Source organism: Merops nubicus, unplaced genomic scaffold (genome assembly GCF_000691845.1).
Source record: "Merops nubicus isolate BGI_N331 unplaced genomic scaffold, ASM69184v1 scaffold16016, whole genome shotgun sequence".
NCBI classification, from domain to species: Eukaryota; Metazoa; Chordata; class Aves; order Coraciiformes; family Meropidae; genus Merops; species Merops nubicus.
In genome coordinates this window covers 12,138-36,713 of record NW_008613096.1, presented here as the reverse complement: position 1 = coordinate 36,713, position 24,576 = coordinate 12,138, and the positions used below count along the sequence as shown (strand labels likewise).

The window sequence follows — 24,576 nt, the reverse complement described above, 5'->3', positions numbered from 1 at the left end:
TTAAATATTGACTGCTATTTAAAGAGAGAACAATATTCTTTCGCAAGCATGAGGTAAGTGCAGTCCATCTGCCTCATGCTGTCTGCAGCATCTGCAGGCAGTATCAAAGACTTGGGAAATCACAAGGACTTCAGCTGAAAGTATCACCCATTGGAAAAGTACTAACCTTTGTTACGAGTATGTGATTTAATTCTCAGTGCTCTGCAAACCCAGTTACATCCATTGAAAGCAGTTCTGTTCCTGTTGCGGGTGGTCCAACACGTGCTGTGCTTGAGGTGGGGTCTCAGGTTCTGTCCTCCCTGTCCATGGGCAGGTGGCTGAAGCATTGCAGCAGTAGCAGCAGTTCGGTGCCAGGTTGCTCGTATGCCCGAGAGGAATTGTCTCACCTGTCCTCCTACGCAAGTGTTCACCAAGCAGATGCTTGGGCTGTTCACAAGCCCAGGAAAAAAACTAAATCAGCTGTTTGATGGTTGCATTTTGCCAGGCTGCTGTTCCCTGCATCCTCCAAGGGACGTCAGATGGATGGAAGGAGTCCGGAGTCTGCTCTATGAACCATGCCTGTCTTTAGCTTGGTATCCTGGCCATAGTTGTCCATATTTTGACCTTCTGACAAATTTTTGGTAGTCAAGGATTGACAAAAAAGGAAACAATTATTTAGTTGTGATGAGATTAGTAATTTTCTTTGAGATGACTTTCTATTGACTTCCTAAATGATTCTTTTGGAATTGCTGGGAGATATGGGTAGATTAGTAAAGCAGTAAAACAATTTGCTTAGGAGCTCTACAGGAAATTTCTGGATGTTGATGGTTTCCCTATCTTCTTGGTTTTAGTGTATTCTCAGCTTTTAAATCTTTCTCTTATCCTCTCCCAATGTAGTATTATACAGATGCAATGATTAATTGCAACTTCATCCCTTTTCATACATAAACTTGTATAACGATCCTAATTAAACATGCACATGGTAAAATTGGAAGCTAGAAGGAGCTGTCTGGGCTTGGATGATAGCAATTAAATTATTTATATTTACTGGCGTCAATATTTATCTTATGCCTACCATCTGTCCTAGCTTCTCATCTATGGCTGAGTGTGTAGTTCACTGCCTTTTGTTTAGCATTCCAGCTTCTCTGGACACTGGTTTTGGCTGAGGAGAGTATTGCATTTCATTAAGAACATGTGGTAAGACCACACTCAAACTTCTACAAACCCTCTTAGTCTTTCTGTGCTCACCTGAGGATTTTTTTCTGCTTAAGTTTCAGAAATGCAAGTTTTCAAGGTGCTTAAAATAAATGAGTCAGTGTCTCCTCCTGCTCCCAATTGTTCTCAAGTAGGGAGCTCTTGCTAAAATTATTTAGGGTGATGCCCCTGACAAAAATACGAATGAACCAAGTCCCAGTTTTCACTGAGCTTCAGTGTGTTAAACAGGCAGGATTTATTTTTCTTTTCTGCAGTTCTCCTTGGCTCTCGCAGGGTCAGAAGCAGCAGTAGCACTTTGGCTGTTCCCAGTTGAGTCATTTGGAATGCAAATCACTTTGCAGTGATGCCAGAGGTTCCCTTTGTGCTAGGCTTTATATAAAACACAGGACAGATTGTTGGATTTGTCATATTCCCTGGGCAGCAGGGAATAGGTAGAGGCTTCAGCTTTTGATCCAGACACACCCGCACCCTTCCCCGCCCTTCACTATCTGAACTAGATACGAAGAACAGAAAGGAAGCCTGGGGAGAATACCAAGCAGTATAAATTACCCACTCCTGATTGATCTTACACCTCCTGAGCTGCAGGGTTTTGGGGTTTCAGGAGCACATACTGCATCTACAGAAGAGAATCTTGCAGGAAAGGTGGTTCTTGTGCTGCAAGTCTGGGCAAGGACTCTTCCCAACTGGACAAATAGAAATCCAAGTAGATTTCCTCTGAAAATAAAGCAAGTGGTGGATTTTTACTGAGCTTTCTGAGCTTTGCTGCCTATTAAATATCTTTGTTAGTTTGTGTGAAATCAAGCTCAGTAGATCTGGAACTGAAGTGTCTCTGGAGAGCGGGACTAAAGTGGACCTTGTGTGAATCTGTGGTATAGTAGTGATTATCATAAACTGTGTTAGGTTTTGGTTGCTAGTCAAAGCTTTTTTCTTACTGTGACATTTGTTTCAAAAATACTAATTCAGAAGGAAACACTGAACTTTCTTTTTTTACTTAGTCCCATGTTACTAGGAAAAGGCATGAGTATCTTTACCATTTCAACCTTAAAAAAAGACAAGTTGAAATTTCTTGGGAAAACCATTTTGGGGCTGTGGAATACTTTTTTAAGTTATTGCACAAATCTTAATTTCTGAGATTACCAGCTTTGATTCTTCTCAGTAGTTCTGTCAGCACAATACACAACACCAATGTTAGGGAACTCACTCTGACAACTAAGGATAGTGACTGTAAAAGTTACTGTTTGGCATGGTGAACGGAAAGAGTAATGAAAGAACTTTTAAGACTGTTACACAACTCTGTTAAAGCCCTCATTTTAGAAAATTAAGTAGCTGTCTGGGTCTGTCACCCTGACTTATTTGTGCCCTGAGTTTCAAAGATGCTGCTCTTTTGGGTCTTCCACATCATTTTATGGACACAATAACTTCTTATAAATCACATTTTGATTCAAAAGCAGATTCCCTGTGTTAAAATAGGACCTCATGTTTTATCTTCACTGTTGCATTAGGTTCTCTGTAATGTAAATCCACTCTAGACCCAGACTCTTGGTGCTGGAATCACTTGCATTATACAGTTCCTCTGAGGGGATGTGAATTGGAGCAAGCAGATGGAGCAAACAGATGAGCAGAGTTTGCAAGCAGTTTGAAAATAGGTCTTGAAAGGGGTTTTAGTATAAGAAGCAAGTAGATATGGATTAGTAAGAATGGCACTCATAAGGCTTTTTTTCTTTCTGGCTTGGGTTTTCCTATAAACTTTGTTTTCTTTGAACTTAGATCAGAATTGCCCTGAGTTCAAGATCCTCTTTTTTTTATGGGGCCCCTGCTGTTAAAACATAGATGCTGTGTCTGTGCTGCAGGTCATTTAATTCTTTTTTTCAGCAAGTCTTGTGATTTGATTCTCTTGTCCTTGTACCAATAATTTTCCCTTAGGGGTAGTGTAGAAGCAAGACACTCTGAAAACCAGGTGAGCTACACCTTCAAAATGGAGTAGATGAAGCTGACACCCTCGTTGTGTTCTTACCAAGCTTGTCTTTGCATGGGTGATAAAATCAGCACTCAAATTTCTGCCAAGTTTTATTCATTTCTTTTCTACTTTGCAAACAGACTTAGTCACTTTGCTTCCACTTCTGTCTGAAGTGATGTAGATAGAAGTTTGGCTCTGCTGCTTCCCTACTGGAGTTGGGATTTACAGGTCCTGGACAACCTTGGTGGCATGTGAAGGCTACATAACCAGGCAGGGGAACTTGCATAGCTCTCCAGAGCTTCTTGCATGCAGCACTGTGTGCCCTAAGACCACTCCAGCGGTATCATTGAACTACTCTTCTAAATGTTTTCCTGTGAGTTGCTTATTCAGGATTTCACAGCTCCCAGTCTGGAACAAATGGACTTTCTAAAGCTAGTTCAGACTGCACCCAGTAATTACCATGTGGGAAGTACTGTGTAACCACTGGTAGAGGTCTGGTTTGCATGTTAATGTCCTAATTTGAAAATCTGGATTTGAAGGACAAGCCATGAGTTGAGTGCCCAGTAGCATGTTCCAAGTGCCATAGATAGCTTAGATTAAAATCTCCAAGTTGTTAAATGGCTTTGCATTTGGAAAATCATCTGAGCAGCTTGCCGTGTTAATTTTAAATGTAAATTAAATATTTTTTTTCTTTTTATAGGAACTGGAGACATTGTTGCTGTCATGATTACAGAATCAAAGGTTAAGGAGATCCTGAATTACTTGGAAAAGAATATTTCTGTCCTGATGGCAATTGCAGTAGGGTCCCGTGTTCCTCCAAAAAACTTCAGTCGGGGCTCTCTAGTCTTTGTGTCAATATCATTTATTGTTTTGATGATCATTTCTTCAGCATGGTTAATATTTTACTTCATCCAGAAGATCAGGTACACCAGTGCACGTGACAGAAATCAGGTAAGGTGACTCTTTTGTTTTCCTCTAAGTTCTGGAGGTGATATTTCTGTATGCAGTAGTCAGTAGAGAACCAGTGATTTTTAAGGAAAAATCCATCAGTGTTCAGAACCTCTGTGTTCAGAGGCAGAGCATGTGGCTGGACAAGAACTTTTGTGTAGCAAGGTGTTTTCATCCTGAGCAGCACCTGTACAAGGTCTTATTGCATGACAGGAAGAATAGAACTCAGGCAAAATATTTGGGGTTTGAGTGAAAGTCCAAGAGGAAGATATATTTTATGTTGGCTGAATTATACACAGTATTGTGTATATGTTGGGAATGGGGAAGCAGGTTAATTTGTGAATGAACTTCTGTAGTGTAGGGGAACACAGAGGTAATGTTTTGAATTCTATTCATGTTCCTAAGGATAGCTTCAGTAATAGTTAAGGTAATAGAATTTGTATAAAGGTATTTCCAAACTATAATATGTCATGAATGTTAGGATAAGAGAACTAAGGTATAGAACTGCTTAGTGGTCTGTGTTAACTTTCAACTTTTTTCAAGATCACAGTTTGGTATGGGCTGTTTAATTCTCCTGGTTATAGATGTTAAGTAAAATTTTGTCCTGTCTGCCTCTTATATTTTTTCAACTCTTAATTTAAGAACTGAATTAAGTATGGCCATACTCTGAAATCTTGATTAAATCAAGTCATCAACTCAAATCTGAATTAAACTTGAGAAGTAGATGTTTTACTGGTGTGGACTTAATCCCCTACTGTCTCCATTGCGTGCCTTGACTTTTATGGAGCAGGGTCAGTAAAGCTGAGCTCCCTGTGCCTCTGTCTCTGTCAATACAAGCTACAAAGCTGCCTGACCTCCAGGTGCTGTCTCCCTTTTCCTCAGAATTGTGAGTAATACAGAGGAGAGCTCCCTGTGGGGCAGTGCTTTGGTGTTTTGTCAAACCTAAACCAAACGCAAACTTATAAAGCTTCAGTTGTGACAAAGGATTTCCTTTTGGGTTTCTATAAATAGTGGCTGATGCTGCAGGTCCCATGGGCATCCTGTAGCTTTTCCTAAGGATGTCATTCTTTAATGACCACACTGTAACCGGTGCTTAGTGTGGTCCCTTGGGATGGTGGAAGTTTAAAAATAACTGTTATTCAACAAGTGTCTGTGGAATACTAAATGGTGCCTCCTGTGTCCCCTGCGTGGTTCTAGGCTTCTTCCAAAAGTCCATGCTTCAAAACAGTTGCTCCATGGGGAAAGGGCTCTTATGACCTTTTTTCCTTTCTTTAGATTTTTACAAAGGGCAGGAGAAACTTGATGAAAATTTTATGTGGTTTAAAAAGCTCAGCTTATTAAACTTTAATAAGAAGGTGGCGACAGCTAGAGCTTATTTTTAAAGAGCTTTGTGAGCTTTGAGACAGACGGCTGTGCTGTCAGTGGTGAAATAACTTGGTTGAGGCTGTGATCGTGGGTTTAGGTTATGTCAAGGCACACTTTAAAAAAAAAATCAAACCCATGCTGTGTTTTGTAGATAGTGCAGGTAGATACTGGTATTTCACATCGTTACTCTTGCACACTTCCACTGGAAGTGTGAAACTTTTGCATGTGGTGGCCCTTTCCATTCAGACAGTTCTGGGTTTTAAAAGCAAGCATATGCCTATGCCTTGAGTTATCAAAAAAACAAATCCTGAGAATTTCCAATGTTAGCATAAAAAGGTTTTTTGTTAAAATTAGAAAGTGGAAGAGGTGGATCTCTTAAATGGAAGAGATGAAAGTATTGTTTAGCAAATCAATTTACATAAGAGAACATGTGTACATTTTAGGAGAGTTTTGCTGAAATATTATATTTCCAGTGGGAAAATAATCTTTCTTTAGGATTTCCAGTAGTGCATATAGAATCATATGAACTAAACTGAATATAAATACTACCCACAATTACTTTGTTGGTAGTGTTGACCATTTAAGTTAAATGCCTTTTCAGCTCTTGGTAATCACACTTTTGGCTATGCAGTGATGACCTCCTCCAGCAGTGTGCCAGTATGTTCTGTGTTGCTAAGTAGTTGGGCAAATATGCTTGGTCCAGGACATGTAATATGGATTTGCTTAAATTGACCAATTTCTCAGATGTTGCAACTAGGATAAGATTTGTGACTTCAGGAAGAACATAATTTCCTCATCCCAGCTCTTTCTGGCACTGTGTTGCCTACAGGGGTACACTTCAGTAGCTGGGACCAAGTATTGATCTTTTTAATTTTTTTTTTTTTTTAACAAATCCATGGTCTAAAAAATATAAAGTAAGAGCTATTCTTCTGTAGACACAACCAAAAAAATGTGCTTGTGTACTTCTAGAATAATGGTGGAACAGCTGGTTGTGGTGGACATCTGAGGCCTTTGTGCTTCTCAAATAAAAGCAGCTGTCTTAGTTTCAGTTTGTATCCAGGGGTTACCCCTTAGGAAGGATTTGATTTTCAACTGTGTAGAAAGTGCATTTGTTTCAGGCTTTCTGGGAAGTTTTGTTAGATGCACTTTACATTCTCTGAAACAGCCCATCTCTTTCAAAGTTGGACTACTTAGTACAAGATGAAGGTTAAGGATGAAGTACATGAATTTCCCATTTTCCAGTCAACGTAAACCAAATCTGATGTCTCAGGTTCCTGAAGCAAGATGACATGAGCTTTGTTCCACTCAGTGCTTGTCTCTGGGATCCCAGCTGGCAAAGAGCCATGCTTCCTTGGCTGGGAGCTGGGCACTGCCAGGGGAATCTGCACTTGAATTGCAGGAGTGGCTCCTTCCATCCAACAGTGGTGGTCATAAAAACAGCGTAAACAACAGAAAAATAGCTTGGCCTCTGCATTGAGACTGAGGTTCAGTTGAAGACCAGTATTCATTTCAGCTTTATTTAAGACTGTATTGGCTCATTTAGATTTCGTGACCCATAATTTTTTTCTTTGTGAGATCCTAGTGGTTTCAGGTAATAGCAAGAGAGAAACTAGGTTACACTGAGAGGATCTCTTACATTGCAGAATAAAATCTTCCTGCTCCGGGGAAAAAAACAAAAATAAAATTAATTCAAGCTTAAGAAGAGAACAAGGGGTATATTACATCATGCTGAATAAAAAGCAGTATGAAGAGAATATAAGGAGAAATCACTGGGAGGGCATGTTGCTTCAGCTTTTATCCTGCAGGCTGGGTTTAATTAATTTTGTCACAAAAATGCTGGGTCACTTTTATGGACTTTTATATGGTCCATGACATTTATGCCTGTGTTTATCCAAGTGCATTTGTGGGCTCAACTGGTTTTTTTTCCTCCCTGACAAATCCGTGTGCTGTGCTGTGTAAGCCTTTTGTCTTATGTCTTGGCCCACTGCCATAGTGTGTGTTGCAATGTTAATATTGAGCCCAAATAAGTCATTATGAAGGACAGTAATGAAGCTTGATTATCAGGGTTAATTTGTGTTCTCTCCTTTTGTCATTTTATTAGCGTCGTCTTGGAGATGCTGCCAAGAAAGCCATCGGTAAACTGACAACCAGGACAGTAAAGAAGGGTGATAAGGTATTAAAATAATAATAATGATTTCAACATGGTAATCTTAAGCATCATGTTTAATTTTTGCTGGAGGAAACAATCTCAGTTTTTTCCTTTCTCCTTCTGATTAATGACCTTGCCTTCCTTTGTTGGAGGCTTCCTTTGTCCTGTGGCACAATATTTTGTATAACTTTTAGTATGCTGTAAGCCTGGACTTTTCAAAGATGTTTTTCTGACTTAAATGCTATTTGCACTCCATCTGGCAACTGTGACTGAGTGGTTTTGTGTGCTAGCCAGCTGGGGGGGTTGCATAGAGCTGGCATTGTTTGTGTGGAATTCTGTAAGCTTAGAATCATTCCATATGTAAGTTGTGTAAAGTAAAAATAAATTTTAAAGACAAGTAATAAAGGACAGTCTCTGATGTAAAATGTGAATATCTAGTAATCTGAAGGGGAGTATAAACAGGTATTTCATTCAAGATAGTACATGTTACATCAAGAATATTTCTTGCCAGTGTACAAATTAAAATATATGGTGTGTTAAGTCCTAAACTTCTTCCACTTCTGTGAGCAGTAGTGATTTCTCTTGGATTCTGAAAGCAAAAGACGACACTTAATCTTGCATAATTTTTGCTCTTTAATTTGCAAAAGTCAAGGGAATTCTGGCTATGATTTGATTTTTAAGAGAAGATTATTTCCTTGGGCCTTTAGCATGATTCCTTTTTATCTTTCTTATCAACACTATCAGCAACGGAAGATTAGGAAGTGATGGAAAAATTTGCTTCCAGAGAGAAGGCAGAAAAAATGTCTTTCTGCTCATTCTCCCTCTTTATGTAATTTTATTTCAAGACAGTCCACTGCACTAAATCTTTTCTGTGGGTCTGCGAGTACTCACAGATAACAGGAATTTCTCTGTATTAAAAGATGCTGTCGTCTTGACAGCACAAATTCAAAACTGGTGACACGTAGGTTGCAGTGCAGAGGCTGTGAGATGCACGTGCAGGTGAGCAGGGAGCAGGAGAAGACGTGTCCTTTGCCAGAGCAGCCCATCAGGATTCTCTGCATGCAGCACTGACTGGTGCCGACCAGGGAGCAGCTCTTGTCTTTTTGTGGCTCCTGTCTCAGTGTCTTGCTGGTAGCGTGCTGGCATCGATGAGAATAATGAACTGGAACTAAGAGAAGGCACAGTCTGTTTTGTGTCACAGGCCCAAGCATTCTAAATATATAGTGCTGATGCCTACCTACATCCAAATGAAGCCAGCCCTTTGTCATTAGAAATTTTAAATTCCCATGTGTAAAAACAAAGAATAAAAACCAACTAACCAAAAAAAAAAAAAAATTTAAAATACCATAACTTCTGGAAAACAGAGAAAAGAGGAGCCAGGCAGTCAATGATCTATGTCTGGATAAGATTGATGATAATTCTGCAGGTAGGCAGGAGACAAAAATATGGATCTACTCTGAAATAAGTAAAATTTGCTAGTTGTGGCTATAAAAGGAAATGCCAGGATTCTAGTCCTGCCCATCCCCATCCAGTTCCACTTGCCCTGCCCCCCCACGCCCCTCCCAAAAAAAAAAAGCCAAACCAAAAAAAAACAACCAACCAATAAAAAAACATAACCCTAAATAAAACATAATTTTTAGTTCTAAGCTGAACTAAAGACTCTAGGAACATCACCACTGTATTTTATAGTGAATATTAGAATAATTTTAGGTCTTAGCTTGTGTCTCAGATGACCAATTACCAGCTCCAAAGGAGACAGGAGTTTCTGTGCATGAGATAGGTTTCTTTCTCAAGTCATGTTGGAGTATAATAACCCAGCCACTGGTGTTGTCTTCTTAGTAACAGCCACTTGGCACAGTGCAATTCCTGTACTAGACACAACTACTTTTACATTTGTTATAGCCTCGAATCTTGACTGGAAGTTTTCATTCTTTTCCTTCTAGGAGACAGACCCAGACTTTGATCACTGTGCTGTCTGCATTGAGAGTTACAAGCAGAACGATGTTGTTCGCATTTTACCATGCAAGTAAGCCAGAAAAGCTGCTTTGTTTGGAAACTCTTCTTTCTTTGTGCTCCTTTGCTTCATTTCATGTAATATGTGCATTGTAATTTACAGACACGTTTGTTAGATGTTCCCAGTCCTAATAATAGCCACTTTATATTATATCAGAAAGTGTGAAGGTAGGTGCTGGCACTGTTGTGAAAGTGGTGATTAAACAAAAGATTATGATCTTGCAGATGGGCAGTTTGGGCATAGCAGCAATTAAGATTGTGAGGAGGGAGGAGAGGATGGTTCAGATTTAAGGACTGAGCAGTGGACGGACACAAAAAACTTAAGTATAATGAAGCAAGTACAGCTGCAACATTCTGCACAGTAGGTGTGCAACATTGGGTGCTGCTTTCTGAAACAGCATAGAAACCAGAAATGCAGTCTTTGCAACCCTCATACCACCTCTGACATCAGCCTCTCTGCTGTCATCTGCCTTCAGTCTCTCCAATGTAGTGTGGTTTGGGCTTGTGCCTGAAGATACTTGCTGGGTATTCTGCATTGGTGCTTAAACTGTAACAGCTCCCCCCTTTTATGCCATTCTCTTTCACATTTACAGGTTTTCAGTTTGTGTCCATGCCAGTTCCATTCTTCAGTTGGTTTGGGATATTTGCTCTTTGAGAGATGCCTTGAATTACCTTTCCACCTTGTGATTGGTTTTGATGAATCAGTACATTCTGGTAGCCTTAAGCATTACCAAGGACATGTTTGACTTGTATTCTGAAATGCAGGGCTGTCTTCTTATCACCAGACACAAAACCCACATGTTATGTTGTGTATGTGCAGCCAAGATCCAGTAATCTGGCCTGTGTTTGGTATACAAATAATGTTCTGCGTGATACTCTAGAAGCAACAAAGTCCTAGTGTTGGAGTTGATCATCAGTCATGCAGCAGCAGCATGTAAGAGCTCATTATTGGTCTTCTAAATCCTCCTGCAGGCTGTTCTGAGTAGCTGGAATGTTTTTCTTCTAATGCATAATGGATTTCTATCACCATAAAATGAACAGTATTATTTTATATCTTATTGATCAAAATATGTGTGCATTCTACTTCTGAAGCCAGAAGTTTAATTCAGTTTATTTTTCTCTATATTCTTCACCTCTTGGACTATGGGAAGCAATGACCTGTTTTAGATTCTTGGTGTTGTTCAGTTAATATACCCTACAAAAGTTTATTTAGAAACTCCCAGTAAAAATATTTGGGAATACAAGAGCTTGGTCTTACATCTGTACAGATCTGGAAGCTTTTGGTTGTGCAGGGGTGTGTACCTTTCTTTTTAGCAATTTGGTCATTTTTAATCAAAGATGATGTCTTGCCCTAAAAAATGTAGTCCCAGCTGTTTAGTAAAGATTCCAGAGAGTTATGTCCTCTATTGTAATCTCAGGTAAAGATTGTACATGTGAATGAAGGTCTAGTCTTTGATTTGCTTTGTAGAAGATTATTTGGAAGTTAGAGGAGGAACTTCTGGAAACTGTACACCCATTTTGGACCAATAAGATGTTTGTTTGTTAAACTGCCTCTTAAGAAAGCTTCACTTGTGTAGTTCAGGGTGGTCCTGTGAGGCTCAGGGTTGTGGAATGGAGGTTCACTCCTCTGTGCTCTTCTCTTGGTACTGAACAGAGGTCAGAGGGAGGTCCTTGCCAATGAAGAGATAATGAGTCTTCCTCTGGCAGGGAAGCATCTTCTCCAAATAAGCACAAGACAGCATTGGGACTAGAAGTCAACTTCTTTAGTTAAACAACTGCCACTGTCTAAGCTATGGATATGTTGCTAGTATCAGCAGATAAGATACAGACCATTTAACCAAGATGGTGCCTTTTAAAGTTTCCTTCAGACACCTTTGGTGTGCCACAGTCTTGCAGATTGGAGGCTGCTTGCTCTCAGGGATAGTTACAGCTGCTTCAGAGAGCTGGATGAAGGTGCACCTGGCTGCCATCTCAGCACAACCTCCTCCAGTGCAATCTCCCATGTAAAGGACATATCAAGGCTTTTGTGTAGCTCCTTTTCTGTTCTTTCACAACAATATAAGGTCAGCAAAGGTAAGATTACATTCCTGCAAAAGGCTGTTTGACAACTTTTATGTTCACTTTCTACTTCTCTTTTTAAAATCTCTTTTCATCTGCTGCAGCTTAGTGCAAAACAGTCTTGGCTAGATGGAAACATTGAGATGGATACTTTTGACAAGACATTTTTATGTTTGTAGATGAAAAGCCAAAACAGTACCTGCAGAGATGAGCCAAATAAATTTCAGATTGCATGTAAGACTTCTCAGTCTTCATCGTCTGAGGTGCTGCTCCCCAAATCCTGTTTTGGAGATGTAATCCCTTTCTACTTCCTCACACTTCAACCTCTCATTTGAGTGCAATATGTGAAGGGTTGCTTTTGGTTTTTTGTTTTGTGGTGGTGGTGTTGTTAAATAATACACACACACAAAAAAAAAAACCAAACCTACAAGAGAGTTCCTTAAGCCAGATGAGAGAATAAATTGTAAGAAAAAACATAGAAAATGGCTCGACCAAGAGGAAGCAAATGAAAGGCTAGTTGTTTTTCTTACTGTTCGTATTGAGGAAGCCATAATCATGAGACAGTAGGAATCACTGGCATATGACATCTTTGCTGCTTTCATCAATTTAAAAGTAGCATTTCCCTTTGGTAGTGCAGTTGTTCTCTGCAGTTAAGTATGGTCTGTCACTCTGTGCCTCAGCAGAGAGGAGTCTGGTCTGGGCAGACACAGCAGGCAAAAGCTGAGCAAGCTGCACCTAAAATTCTGTGGGGAAACACCATATTTGTGATATGAAGTTTTGTGGCAGGTGGGGAATCGTGTCCAGTTTAAAAATGACTTGAAAATGATTGCAAACAACACAGTTCAACTTCTAGCATTCATTTTAAGCTTCAGAGAGAAACACATTCAATACCAGCAGCCTCTGGATGTCCCTATAGCTTTTATTGCACCGAGGGATAAGGCAGCCATCTGTCTGAGGCTTGCAAGCTTGAGAAATGTCTCTATCTTTTGTGAATATCATCATGTAAGTTAAAAATAAGTAGAGTAAGCAAATGTCAGAAGTAGTCTAGCAATAAAGACAAACATCATGGACAATTTTCTTTATTCAGGTTATTTATTTTCTCTGCCACCACGCTGCTGCATCCAGGTGATGAACGAGCAGTAGGTGAAAAGTGATCAGGAGAGGGTAGTGTGAAGGACTAGTGAGAGATGAGGGAAGGGGAGAACAAAGTGACAGGCTGGAGAAGAGCAGAGAGAATGACATTGGAAAGGGCAGAAAGGTGGCCTGGGATGGAAGGAATTTACCAGCTAGGAAGAAAATGAGGAGCAGGGAATATGCTAAAAGAAATGGCTTTTGAGCCAAATTCTTAATAATTCCTGTACTGGGCGAGAAGGAGGAAAGTGATAAAAATGACTAAGCCAGATTTTCATCTGTTTGATTCTAGGCTGCTGCAAAGAGCTGCCTTTTTTTTTTTTTCCTGTTAAGAGGAATTGAATGCAATATCTCATTGCCTTCCTGTCTGCTTACTGCAATGCCTCTGCACAACCCACGTCTTCTGTGCTACCTGCTTGTGAGGACGGTCTCTCTTCTCCCCCAGCAACACTGTGTAGCTGTGGAAGGCACCAAGGCTGCTCTCCCATGGCATTGCCTGCTGGAGGGGGCACAGGGCACCTTCCTGCCACCCAGCAGCAGGCCAGCCATCCCTCCCTGGCTATGCTGGCTGTACTGGGTGGCATGGAGCAGGGCAGGCAGGACCTGACCGCTGCCTACGGGCCTGACTGGGAGGTTTGTACCCCAGGGTGAGAGGAGCAGCTGCCTCCAGCAGCAGCCAAAGGTGCTACTTTGCAGCAGCATGTTGGTCAGGTGCCTTTGATGGAATGCTGCACTGAGAGCAAGGAGGTGTAGTGAGCCCTTAGGGATTGTAAACTCATTCAAACCCTTCTCTTTGTTTGACATGGGAGTTTGGAGGCGTTATACCACCAAAAGAGACTTCTAACACACTTTTTCTGTGAAATGCTGCAGAGAAGCTTTGTTGTACAACAGAGTTGGTATCACAGTGTTTATTACAAGCTGGAGGGCAACTGGCTTGGGTGTGCTGACAGAGTGGAAAAATACCTTCAGGTCACCTGTTTGGAGTTATGCCCGCATGGGAGACTCCTCCAGTGCTACCAGCCTGGCTGCTGGCCGTGTTTCCTCCAGCCCCAAGGCTGGAGAAGCAGCAAAAGCTGGGTCACACTTGACTCCCCAGCGTGGCTCCAGGGGGAACATCATCAGCTGCCATGACCTAGAGCAGCTCGCTAGGAACTCTTCAGATTTATGGTCTTTGGAAGCAAGTGGCAGATATATGAATATGGAGTTTTATGATAGCAGAAAATTCAAGGGCTTGCTATGTCAGATCGAGTTTTTAAAATAATTAATGTGTTTACTAACTTCTTTGCTGTATAACTGCTTTTTAACTCTTGCAAGCAGAGCAATCCAGACGGAGCCTGAGCCACGATGATGGTATCAGCAAGCTTTTTAAGGAGTAGATAAACTCCATAAGTAATAGGCAGAGCCATGCTGATCTGAATCAATAAATAACCTTTGGAGAACTGCACTTTTTGAAACACATTAATAAACATCCTTGAAGGTTTAGGAACTAAAAGCAAAGAATTAAGAGGTCACAAAAATAGTTGAGCTGTTTCAGTGCGTTTGAACTGTATCAAACTGCTAATGACTCTCCAGAATATGTAGTGGATGCATGTTGGCATCCATATCAGTCGCCTGCTTCACTTGATCTGAGTGCTTCTACAGCACTGATTAGCCGATAACGTTATATTAAAGCTGTGTTCATACTTCTGTGGAGTCTTGTTGTCTGCTGTTTCTCAAAATACTAGATTTTCAGGGTTTCCCTACTCTGGGAAAAACAGACTTTAGAGACTTAAAAGGAAGTCTAAGCAAATAAGAGACATTATTTGACTAACACAGAAAAATAACATCTCTGCGTATTCCAGAAGATTTCCAACCATTTGCTATCACTCAGGATTTCTAAATGTTGTTTTCTGTAGTTGCAGGAGTAATAAAGGGAAGGCATTAAGACCTAATAACAACAGAAGTGAGTCTGTTTTGTGCAGTTATTTGAACAATAAGCACAGTATATATTCTTTTTCCCAATTGCTGTATTTGCTAAAGGACATGGGCCAGCAAAGTGACTAGCTGAGATTCTGGTCCTGCAATATACGGGATGTAGATAAGTGAAGTTCTTTTGTTCCCTGCCCATCTTCTGTTGACTGTATCATACTCTGTAAGTCTACACATCTTTAGTTAGTTTTAGTAGGAGATACCGTTGTAGCTGACTGGATCCTAATTAAGTTGATATACTTTACTCCCTCCATCAGCCTTAGTAGCCATGCACAAAGCACAATTACATACTGCCTTTTTCCATGTTTAACAATTTCAGGAGGCCTTTGTCTCAGGACACTTTCCAGAGATTCAAAAGAGAGTTTTCTGGTAACCTGCCTCCTTTGGTCTGTGGTTTTAAAATCCCAAGGGGCAGGGAGCAGAGAAGCCCCAGGCCCTATGATGAGCATACTGAGGCACAGAGCAGCAAGTATATCCCAAGGAAGGAGCAGGCAGAGAGTATCTCAGCTTCATGCTGCCTTGAGGACATGCATGACCTCTTACAGACTGTGCTGATGCCTCAAATAGATGGCAAGAACGCCTTGTGCTGCCACTGCCCCTTCACCTCCTGGTTTCAGAGCACAGCTCTTTGCTGGCTAAGCAGCCCTTGTAATTGCTGATCTTTGTCATGATCACCAGTCTGTCGTGTTTGGGTGTGCCTGCTCTTAACTGGCTTTTTGCTCTGCTGTTGGTGCCACTGGAAATGAAGGTCTGGGTTCTTACCGTAGGCAGTTATTCAGACTGGGTTATTATGAGTCTTTCCTGTATTGCGTAGAAAGTCTAGTGATATCCTTTTCTGCCATAAATACTCTCTGGAAGGTTCTTTGCCTTTTGAGAAGCCAAGAGGACATTTCCTTTAATTCGTTTAGTTTAGATATGTTGTTTTGGTCTCTGCACAGTCCTTCCTTGTTACAGCAGTTTATATCGATCCCCGTGCTGTTACGTTTATATTCATGTATGTGACTAAGATTTTGTCTGCAGTGGAGGTGGCAATTCAGACTGTTCTCTTACAGGGTTCCCTCCTGTGCAAGCAGAAGCCCAGTTTGCCTTTACGTCTTTGAAATATTCTTTTTTCATGACCATCACATCATGATAGACATGTTTTCCTTCTTGATGTCAAGAAATACTGAATGAGGAAAAGCCTTCTTTTTACTTTGATGCAAGGATTATAAAAGCCCTTTCAAAATCAAACAAGTGGGTTTGGGTTGGTTGCACTGACTTTTAAATAAAATGGACTGCTGGTGGATCTGCACTCTTCCTACCCAATGTGTGGCCAGGTTCTACGTAGAAATTGAGACAAGACTTTACACAAGATTGTGGTGGGAACTTTGTTACTCAAGTTATTCTGCCCATGTGCATGCTCATAGCCATGATAAGAAGGAAAAAAAATTAGAAATTTTCCTTTTAGTTGTTTCTTCCCAGCTGAACTATTAGTAAAGGTTGGCAACAAGAAGGAAGAGGTTTTGATTCTTTTCTTACTACAGTCAGCACAGAATACTGGCAATTCTACAATTTGTTCTGCTGACTTAGTTAAAACAGAAACTATCTAAAAGTTTGCAAAAGTAGTTCTCATTGTATAAAATAAAATTGTTTGCAAATTATGTATGTGCCTTGTCTGTTCTTCTAGGCATGTTTTCCACAAAGCCTGCGTGGATCCATGGCTTAGTGAGCACTGTACGTGTCCAATGTGTAAACTGAACATTTTGAAGGCACTGGGAATTGTGGTAAGTTGCACTGTTGTGAGATCATCTTCCTCTTGTGTCTGACACCCAGAAGAGGAGGAATAGTTGTAGGGAAGAAAGGGTGAAGGGTGTTCCTGGGTTTTTTACAGACTTCTTTGATGGTGATAAAGCTGATTTGTTGTTGTTCCTTTTCCTGATTATCATTGAGAATATATTGTTACTTTTGCTTTCATAACAATTTCTTATGTACTGGAATTCTACTAGGTTTTCTACAGTCTTCCCTTTTCTCAACTTCTTCCAACAATTTATTTGTAAATCTTTCATAACAATTTCTTATGTACTGGAATTTTACTAGGTTTTCTACAGTCTTCCCTTTTCTCAACTTCATCCAACCCTTATTTGTAAATTTACTCTGTGTATCTCTTGTTCTTGTTGTGGTCTCCAATAGACACCCTTAAATTTGTTTACACATTAAAAGCCATGTCCTAGCTGAAGCCAGCAAGTTTTCCTCGAGCAGCTCATGGCTTATGAGATCCCTGAGAACAGCTTTTATTGACAGTTCACAAAGGGATAGAGGTGAAGAACCTTAGAGGGCTTTTTTTTGATCTTTTCTATATGAGGAAAAAGTTAGCAAGCGGGGAGCAATGGTCTTTCCAGAAGAAAGAAGTAAGGAAGAAAGAGAAGAGCATATGAAGATACTGTCTTTAAAAAAAAGATACTGTCTTTAGAAGCAACTTTTGAATCAAGCCTCCACTTTCAGCTGTGCCCATTGCAAATTTGCACATTTTATAAGAAAAAGTTGAAAGTATATTGTACAACTAATAACATACCTGGATATTTAGAGGAGGATTCAGGAGAATTCAGTGCATGTCATTGCTCCCTGGTAAGCCATGCAGGCGTAGGCTGTGATACAAGCATATTTGAGTCTCTTTCTTAAATCTTAGTCTTTTTATGCTTCTTCCTCTATTCTTCAAGGTAGACCGAAGGAGCAACTTGATCTAGAACTTTCTAATTTGAGTGTTTCTCTCCAGAGCAGCTGAATAAATTGTGCGTGTGTGGTTTTACTCAACTGACCCGTTCGCTACGTGTCGAACATTCACCAGTGTAACGTGGAGTTGCTTTTTTCCAGCCAAACGTGCCATGTACAGACAACGTGGCCTTTGACATGGAGAGGCTGACCAGAGGCCAGCCCGCCAGCAGGCGCCCGGCGCTCGGCGACTTCTCCAACGACAGCTCCCTGAGCCTGGAGCCCCTGCGCACCTCGGGCATGTCGCAGCTTCCCCAGGACGGAGAGCTAACGCCGAGGGCAGGGGAGATCAACATTGCTGTGACAAGTAAGTTTTCTTTGGCTTCCAGTCCCGTTCTGTGGTTGCCCTGGTATGTGGCAGTTGCTTTGCTGCAGCTCTGCCCAGCGGGGCCAGGGTGAAAGATTTTCCTGTGGGGACAGAGGTGACCTCGGTGTCTCTGTAAGAAGCACATGCTCCGTATGGAAGCCAATAACTCTAGGTATGACAGTGCCAAGGCTTTCATTATTAATGGTATATCCATTTAGATCTGCTTGCAAGGAGCACTGGATGAGCTAAAATGACAACAAAACCCTCTTGAACTTGGTAACCAGTATGAGAAGCTGGATTGCCAAAATCACTATTTACCCTTTCAGAGTACTTTACATGCAATAATTCATACAAATGTAAATATTTTAGCTGATTACTATTTCTGCAGGCGTTTTTTCCCCTGAGAACATTACTCTTGGAATTCTGACGTCTCTTAGCAGATGGCTTTTCTCAACAAAATTTGTGAATTAAAAAAATATTTCACGTACTAACATTTGAGTATTGCCCAAGTGTTTTATGACATCAGAAAACTTCCTGCACTGCTTGGAAGCTCTTATCCATAAGAACACCATGAGAAATTTCCACTCACTGGATTTTACCTGGTGGTTTTAATGTATACCAGCCCTATAATGTATACAATGTGTGTGGAATTGCATCATTTTCCCATATGCTGTACAGTCTCAATTTGATGCATGAATGGTTGCTTTTCTGGCTGAAGTGCAAAAAAATACAATCTATGCAGTACAAGAGCAGTCTAGTTTTCTCCTTGTATTTTGCTTGCATGCATCTGTGGTTTAGATTTTGAACTGGTGACACTGTTTGGCACTGGTATTTGTAACTGATACAGTGCATTAGTGTTCCTTTAGATACTGTAGCAAAGTAAATGGCTCATTTAAAAAAAATCTCATCTTACGAAACACATAGTGTGTGTCCAGAAATGTCCTGATCTGAGAAGGAAAAAATCCACATACAACATCTAGATTCTTTACAAAGCCAGTAAGTCACTTTGTCATGCAGTGTTCAGCATCTGAACCATCTCGTACTCAGCTCTGTTGAACAGAGCAGATCTGTCTGTGCTGCTCTCCTCATGTCACGGGTGGGAAAACTCTGTAGTTTCAGTTAAACTTTACACTACTTGGTTTTGCAGAAGGTATTTTTACTTTTACTGTCTGTTCCCAACTGTAGTGCTGCTCTTGCACAGATGGGATGCCAGGGTAAAACAAGAAATAATCAGCAACAGTTCATTCTGACAATGTTTATAAAATAAAGCTTTAGAAAAGGCTGTTCAAATGTTTAGACTTTATGGATGACACATGCATTCTTTGAGGCATGACAGTTGAACCAAAAGCCATGTTCAACAAAAGTGTTTGTATTCTAGACTGTTACTGTGTGCCAAATTGATCCTGAGGAGAGAGAACTTTGAATAGTGAACATTCTTTAATAGCCTTCTTTATATGCCTTCTTGTTTAATGTGTCTGTATATATACATTAATGTTGAAATTACTTTTCCATGTTGTATTCCTGTATATTAAATGGAAAAATCTAGTTATGTTTTACTGTTATACAAGCTTTCCTATTTTTTGCTTTTGGTTGTGGGGTGTTTTTGGTTTGCTTTTGGGTGTTTGCTTGGGGTTATTTTTAAGTAAATCTATGGCATTTATTCATGAGGGAGGGGTCAAAGACACAAGTTAAGTGTGAAAGTATATTGGTTGTGCTTATGTGAAGAGCCACATCTCAGCAAATCTAAACCAACCCTGACAATCTTCTTGCTGACTTGGGGGTGGATAGAGTTTTCATTACATTTTCCCTGGTTCCTGCATTTCACTTTACATTGTTGAGTAATTTCTTTGTCACTAACGCTTGGGCTCAGCCAGGAAACACTGTTGTGCCACGCTTTTCTTCCACACCTCTCTCCACTTCTTCTTTGCTAGCCTTCTCCAGTCAGTAACTGTGGCTAACCTCCTTCTGCTTCACCTCCTGGTGCCAGTCATGGCTTAGAAGCCTCTTGCCTCCTGCCAGTGGTGTTTGAGGGAAATGTTGCCATCGCTTTGACATAAGCCTTCTCCCACGAGTGATTTCCTCCCTTTCCTTTGTCAACAGAAGAATGGTTTATTATTGCCAGTTTTGGCCTCCTCAGTGCCCTTACACTCTGCTACATGATCATCAAAGCCACAGCTAGCTTGAATGCTAATGAGTAAGTAAATATTCAGATGTCTCTATATCTTTCTGGTGGGTGTGTGTCGTGGACAATGTTGGGAACAGATACCAAGAGAATAGAGAAAGGGGGAAATGCAGTTTTTTGACTAATTAAATGCCTTTTTTCTTTTCTCAAATGTAAGTCTCTCTGCTAACAGTAGGTTCCAGGGTAACATCTGATGTCCTCTCCATTTATATTTAGCTGGATTGTCCAAGGATATCTCATTGCTAAGTCAAGAAATGGAACAGGGGAAAGAGAGAATATTTCTATCCAATTTTTGATCGATAGCCTAGCTAAACATTAGCTTTTTGCCATTAAATCCCCATGCTCAAAATTCACCTGGCAAAGCCAGAAATTACTACCATCAGTTACCTTTGACAGTTTTCACCTCAGTTGCATAGTCAAATTTCATATTAAAATATCTGTATTCCTAGTTGGCACACTTTCAGCTAAGAAAAAAAGATATTTAAATAGAAAGCTACGTTTTTGCTCTTAGCAGAGGGAGAGATGAAAGCAATGAACACTGTTTCTTTTCTCAAGTGAGGAGAGCAGAGCAGTCTTCTGACCTCTCATTTTAGTATGCTTAAGAATTGCAGTCAAAGAAATGCTTAAAGACATCCCTTTCTTAATTTTTATAGGCACCCCCAATGCCTCCCTTCAGACAGGCTGGGAAAGAAAAGACTCTAGGATGTGCCTTAGAATATTTATTTTTTTTTTAGGGTTCTGTGTGTGGGCAAGTATAAATCTGTTCTGCAGATATATTGACTAGGTACATCTAGCTATTTTCATTGAAGTGTATGGAACATCTGGGCTTATAATAGATATTTAATCATAATGTATTTATTTGGGGAGGGAAAGGTTTAACAACTTTCTCTGTCTCTGAACATCTTGACTCAGCTAAGTTTCCATTAATGTGTTGATCTCTTACTGAAAGTGGGGTGAGATTCAGAGGTTGTCAAGTTCCCTGTGCAGTCTGGAAATGTAGCTTTATAAACTTCTTTTTTGTAAGAGCAAGTGCTTTTTTTTACTTTTATTGCTGTCTGGAAAGTATAGGGTGTCCTCAATCAGGTAGAAACATGTCTGTTTTTCTCCAGTGTAAAACTTTAGACAGTCTCAAGGTAATCTTCTTCAGGAGAGGCCATAAGAAGTTCTTAGAGGTTTTAGTCACCAGGGACCCTTGATTACCACTAATTTGCAAATCTTCCTTTCCTCCTCTTTTCAGATGCTAATTACAAATGAAGAAAAATTTTAGAACTTGAAATAGCCCTGTCGAGTTACCTGATGATTATTTTGTTTTTCCATTTGTCAAAATCTTGCAATTGCAACTATCAAATCAGGAACTTGGTAACATCGCTGTAGCTGAACAGGGTTATCTGCACTGAAAAATAGCTCAGGAAAACATGGAGCCAGATGAGTTGTGAAACAGGAATGTCTGCATTTCTGGGCATTTCCACATCATTAGGAAGAAGACAAAGGAACTGTAGCCCATGTAGTATCATCCAGATGTGAGCACTGATAGCAGTTGCATTTCTGCCTTGCCTTGCAACTCTTCTTTTTGTTGTCTTTTGGGATCTGGGTCTGTTTGTACTGAAAAGGCAAGCTTCTTCACACTGGCAGAGAGCTGGGGCCTCCAGCAGTGTTTTCACTGGGATGTTCCCTTAGTACAAACAAAGGGTGAGCTGATGTGAGGAGAGCTCCTTTCCCCAGAGACAGGGATGAGAATCCGAGCATAAACAAGTGTATACTTTGAGGCAAACTTCAGAAAACTAGCAAGCAGAGAAACCAGAGCTGTCAAAAAATCACTTATTTAGGTAACTGAGGTACTTAGCTGTAGCCTTTATCCTCAACAGCTTCTCCACTGAATCCCTTGGGATCTAAGCAACCTCCACAAGTGCTTCTAGGTTCAACTACTCATTGTAGAGTTTAAAATGTGCATGTATGAGACTGGTGCTTGGGTTCATTGTTTCATTAACCCCTCATGTTCCCCAGTGCCAGACAAAGCTTTTCCTGTGCTCAGTATCATGCCAGATACATGGCAGCTCCCTCTCTCTGCAATCTTCTTCAAGTGCCATAGCTGCATACCTGCTTTTTGTGATGTTCTCCATATAAAAAGCACTGCTGGCACACCCTACATTTGTTATGGTAGTGTTTCAAGAGGAAGCTGAGGGAGTTTTCTTATCAGAGAACAACAGTAGCAAGAATGAGGCCACGTAATAATGCTGATTCAAGTAAAAAGTCCTAAATATTCTGCATTAAAACTCACCCAAAAGCATGTCCTGATTTTTTTTTTTCCCCCTATGTCCTTTCTGCAGCTTAAACATATTTTAAAGCAGTAGTTCTGGAGTTGTGTATATATACATACCTAACTCTGTGTTTATGACTGTATGTATGTAAATATAAACACACATAAGCATTTTTAAATAGCTCCTGATAAAAGTAAACATTGTCTAAGTGATAAGAAAATAAGGAACCAGCTGCTTTCTCTTGGTCTCATAACACTCATGCACTATTACTATTAAACAATTTAGGTAGTGATCTGAAGGAACAAAAGAAGCACATTTTGCGTCGCCTCTTAGGGAACAGTCAGAAATTACCATATAACTTTGTTTTAAAGTCCAAAAAGGCCAGATGTTGGCTAACACCACTGAGGGAAAGTTCTCAGTAGCAGGTGGAGTTTTCTCAGATGTTTAGAAGTGCTCAAACCTCTGGCTGTTCTGTCTGTGTTTTACTGGCCCTGTAAGAGTGATGTAAGGACTTGAGACCTTTCGTAATGCTCTAGCCTTGAATAATTAGTAATTTCTTATTAACTTGCTTTTACAGGATTTTTTTTTTACTATTTGCAGTGTATTAACTTTAATACAAATATTTTGTTCCTTTTCTTTTTCTGCCCCACAGAGCAGAATGGTATTGAAGAAACGCTTCCCGGCCCATTGCCCTGGAGAGAGACACCTATTTTTATGCATCATTTATCGATCATGCAGCACAAGCAATTTAGTACATTCTATTTTTTCATAAAATTTGCTGATGCCAAAGCTTTGTATTAAGGAAAAAGTGAAGAAATAAAAAAAAATCCTTTAATTATGACATCTTACTTTGTGAGAGTTTTATTTTTCTTGTACTTCCTGTGGTGTTACTGAAGTCTGACAGCCTTTTGGAGATTTTATAAGGGGCTTTATTTCCTTTGAATGGTTTCATCTTTCCATATCTGTATTCTTCTCCTTTTGTGTTGGGATGTGCAGTGTAACAAGTGGAAATCTCATGCAGTGATGTCCTTGTGATGCCACCCAGCACTGGAATGACTTGCAAGAGTTTTATTACCAATCATTCCTTACTGACTTATTAGGGAAAAAGGTGGGCCAAGCATTCGAGTGTGTAACGGGCTTGCCGTGACTCCTGCTGAGAACTGATTTGCAATAAGAACATTTTCTCCATTCCTCCTCCTGTCACACTCCTGTCTTACACTGTGAAGGTTGCAGTGTGGTTTTGTCTTCAGGCTGGGCATTGCTGAAGGGTTGCAAATCATAAACCTTTTCTGTCTTTTGCTTTCACCCACCCTTCTCTGATAAAAGTGAAGCTAACTCTATACCACTTCTCCTTTCTATTCTAATGCCAAGTGGAAAGGTAGTGTTTTCCCCCACTGTCATCTGTGAAGCCTCCTTTCATATTAGTGACAAGGGTTAGTTTTTGTTCAAATTCAGGTCATGAAAGATTGATCATGGTCTGTGATGTAGGAACTCGATGCAAACGTGTCCCTTCTTGCCATGGCTTTTACACTGGTGAGGAGGCAGAGGGAAAACATCTCTCACTGCTGTCCTCACTCAGGCTGGTTCACACAACTTTACTTATGCAAGCAGTGTATGAGTAATTTCACAACAGTCAGTTAAAACATGTGGCTCTGACTCGCAGCCAAATGCTAATGCCTGAGTTAATGAGATGGGTAGATGGAGGTAACAAATCAGTAAGGAAAATACAATTGATAGACGTTAAAACCAACCAAATGCAGAGTAGGTTTTGTTATTCTCCTATCAAGAAGTAGACATTTGAAACTTAATGCTTTCTAATTTAATTAAATAAAAAGAGAGAACCAATTTTACTGTAAGATTTAATTTTTTATGTACTGGGAAATAGAGGATTTAATTTAATTTTATTTTTATGTATAGGCACTTTCAGAATTTAGGAACACAGCCAGAGTCTACATTAAAATAGTTTCTTAATTCTTATCTGTCCAGCAGGCTTCAGCTGAGAAGGCAGCTTTTATAATATGAAATGAAGTACGTGATAGCTTCAGTACATTTAATAGAATTATTTTTCAATGTGTCCTTGTGAAATTTTGGAAGAAACATGAAAACAATCAATAGAACAGTAAGTGCGTTTTGAAGGACTGGAAAACCCCATTGGACTTACTCATGAAGAGGAGAAAACCTCAAACATACTGTATCTGAGCACTGTCTCCTGTAAAATACAGTTTGTCCACTGAGCCTTGTTGCCCACAAATGGAGGATTGTGGTTAGAGCATGGTTCAGGGTATGGGCTATGAAACA

General features: G+C 40.2%; 1 protein-coding gene across 2 annotated transcripts in view; it reads left to right on the top strand.

The window, feature by feature from the left end:
* The window catches only part of RNF130 (ring finger protein 130), a 41,853-nt gene extending 18,734 nt beyond the window's left edge, over nt 1–23,119 (top strand). Inside the window, exons 3-9 of one of the 2 annotated variants that reach the window (XM_008941784.1) lie at nt 3,852–4,102; nt 7,566–7,637; nt 9,557–9,639; nt 16,450–16,546; nt 17,634–17,838; nt 19,939–20,032; nt 22,931–23,119. In XM_008941784.1, coding sequence (XP_008940032.1) covers nt 3,852–4,102; nt 7,566–7,637; nt 9,557–9,639; nt 16,450–16,546; nt 17,634–17,838; nt 19,939–20,032; nt 22,931–22,946 — 818 coding nt within the window. In that variant the 3' untranslated portion in view covers nt 22,947–23,119. Of the gene's footprint in view, nt 1–3,851; nt 4,103–7,565; nt 7,638–9,556; nt 9,640–16,449; nt 16,547–17,633; nt 17,839–19,938; nt 20,037–22,930 lie in introns of those variants that run through there. The other variant, XM_008941785.1, reaches the window with a different exon arrangement.
* The last annotated feature ends 1,457 nt before the right edge of the window (nt 23,120–24,576 follow it).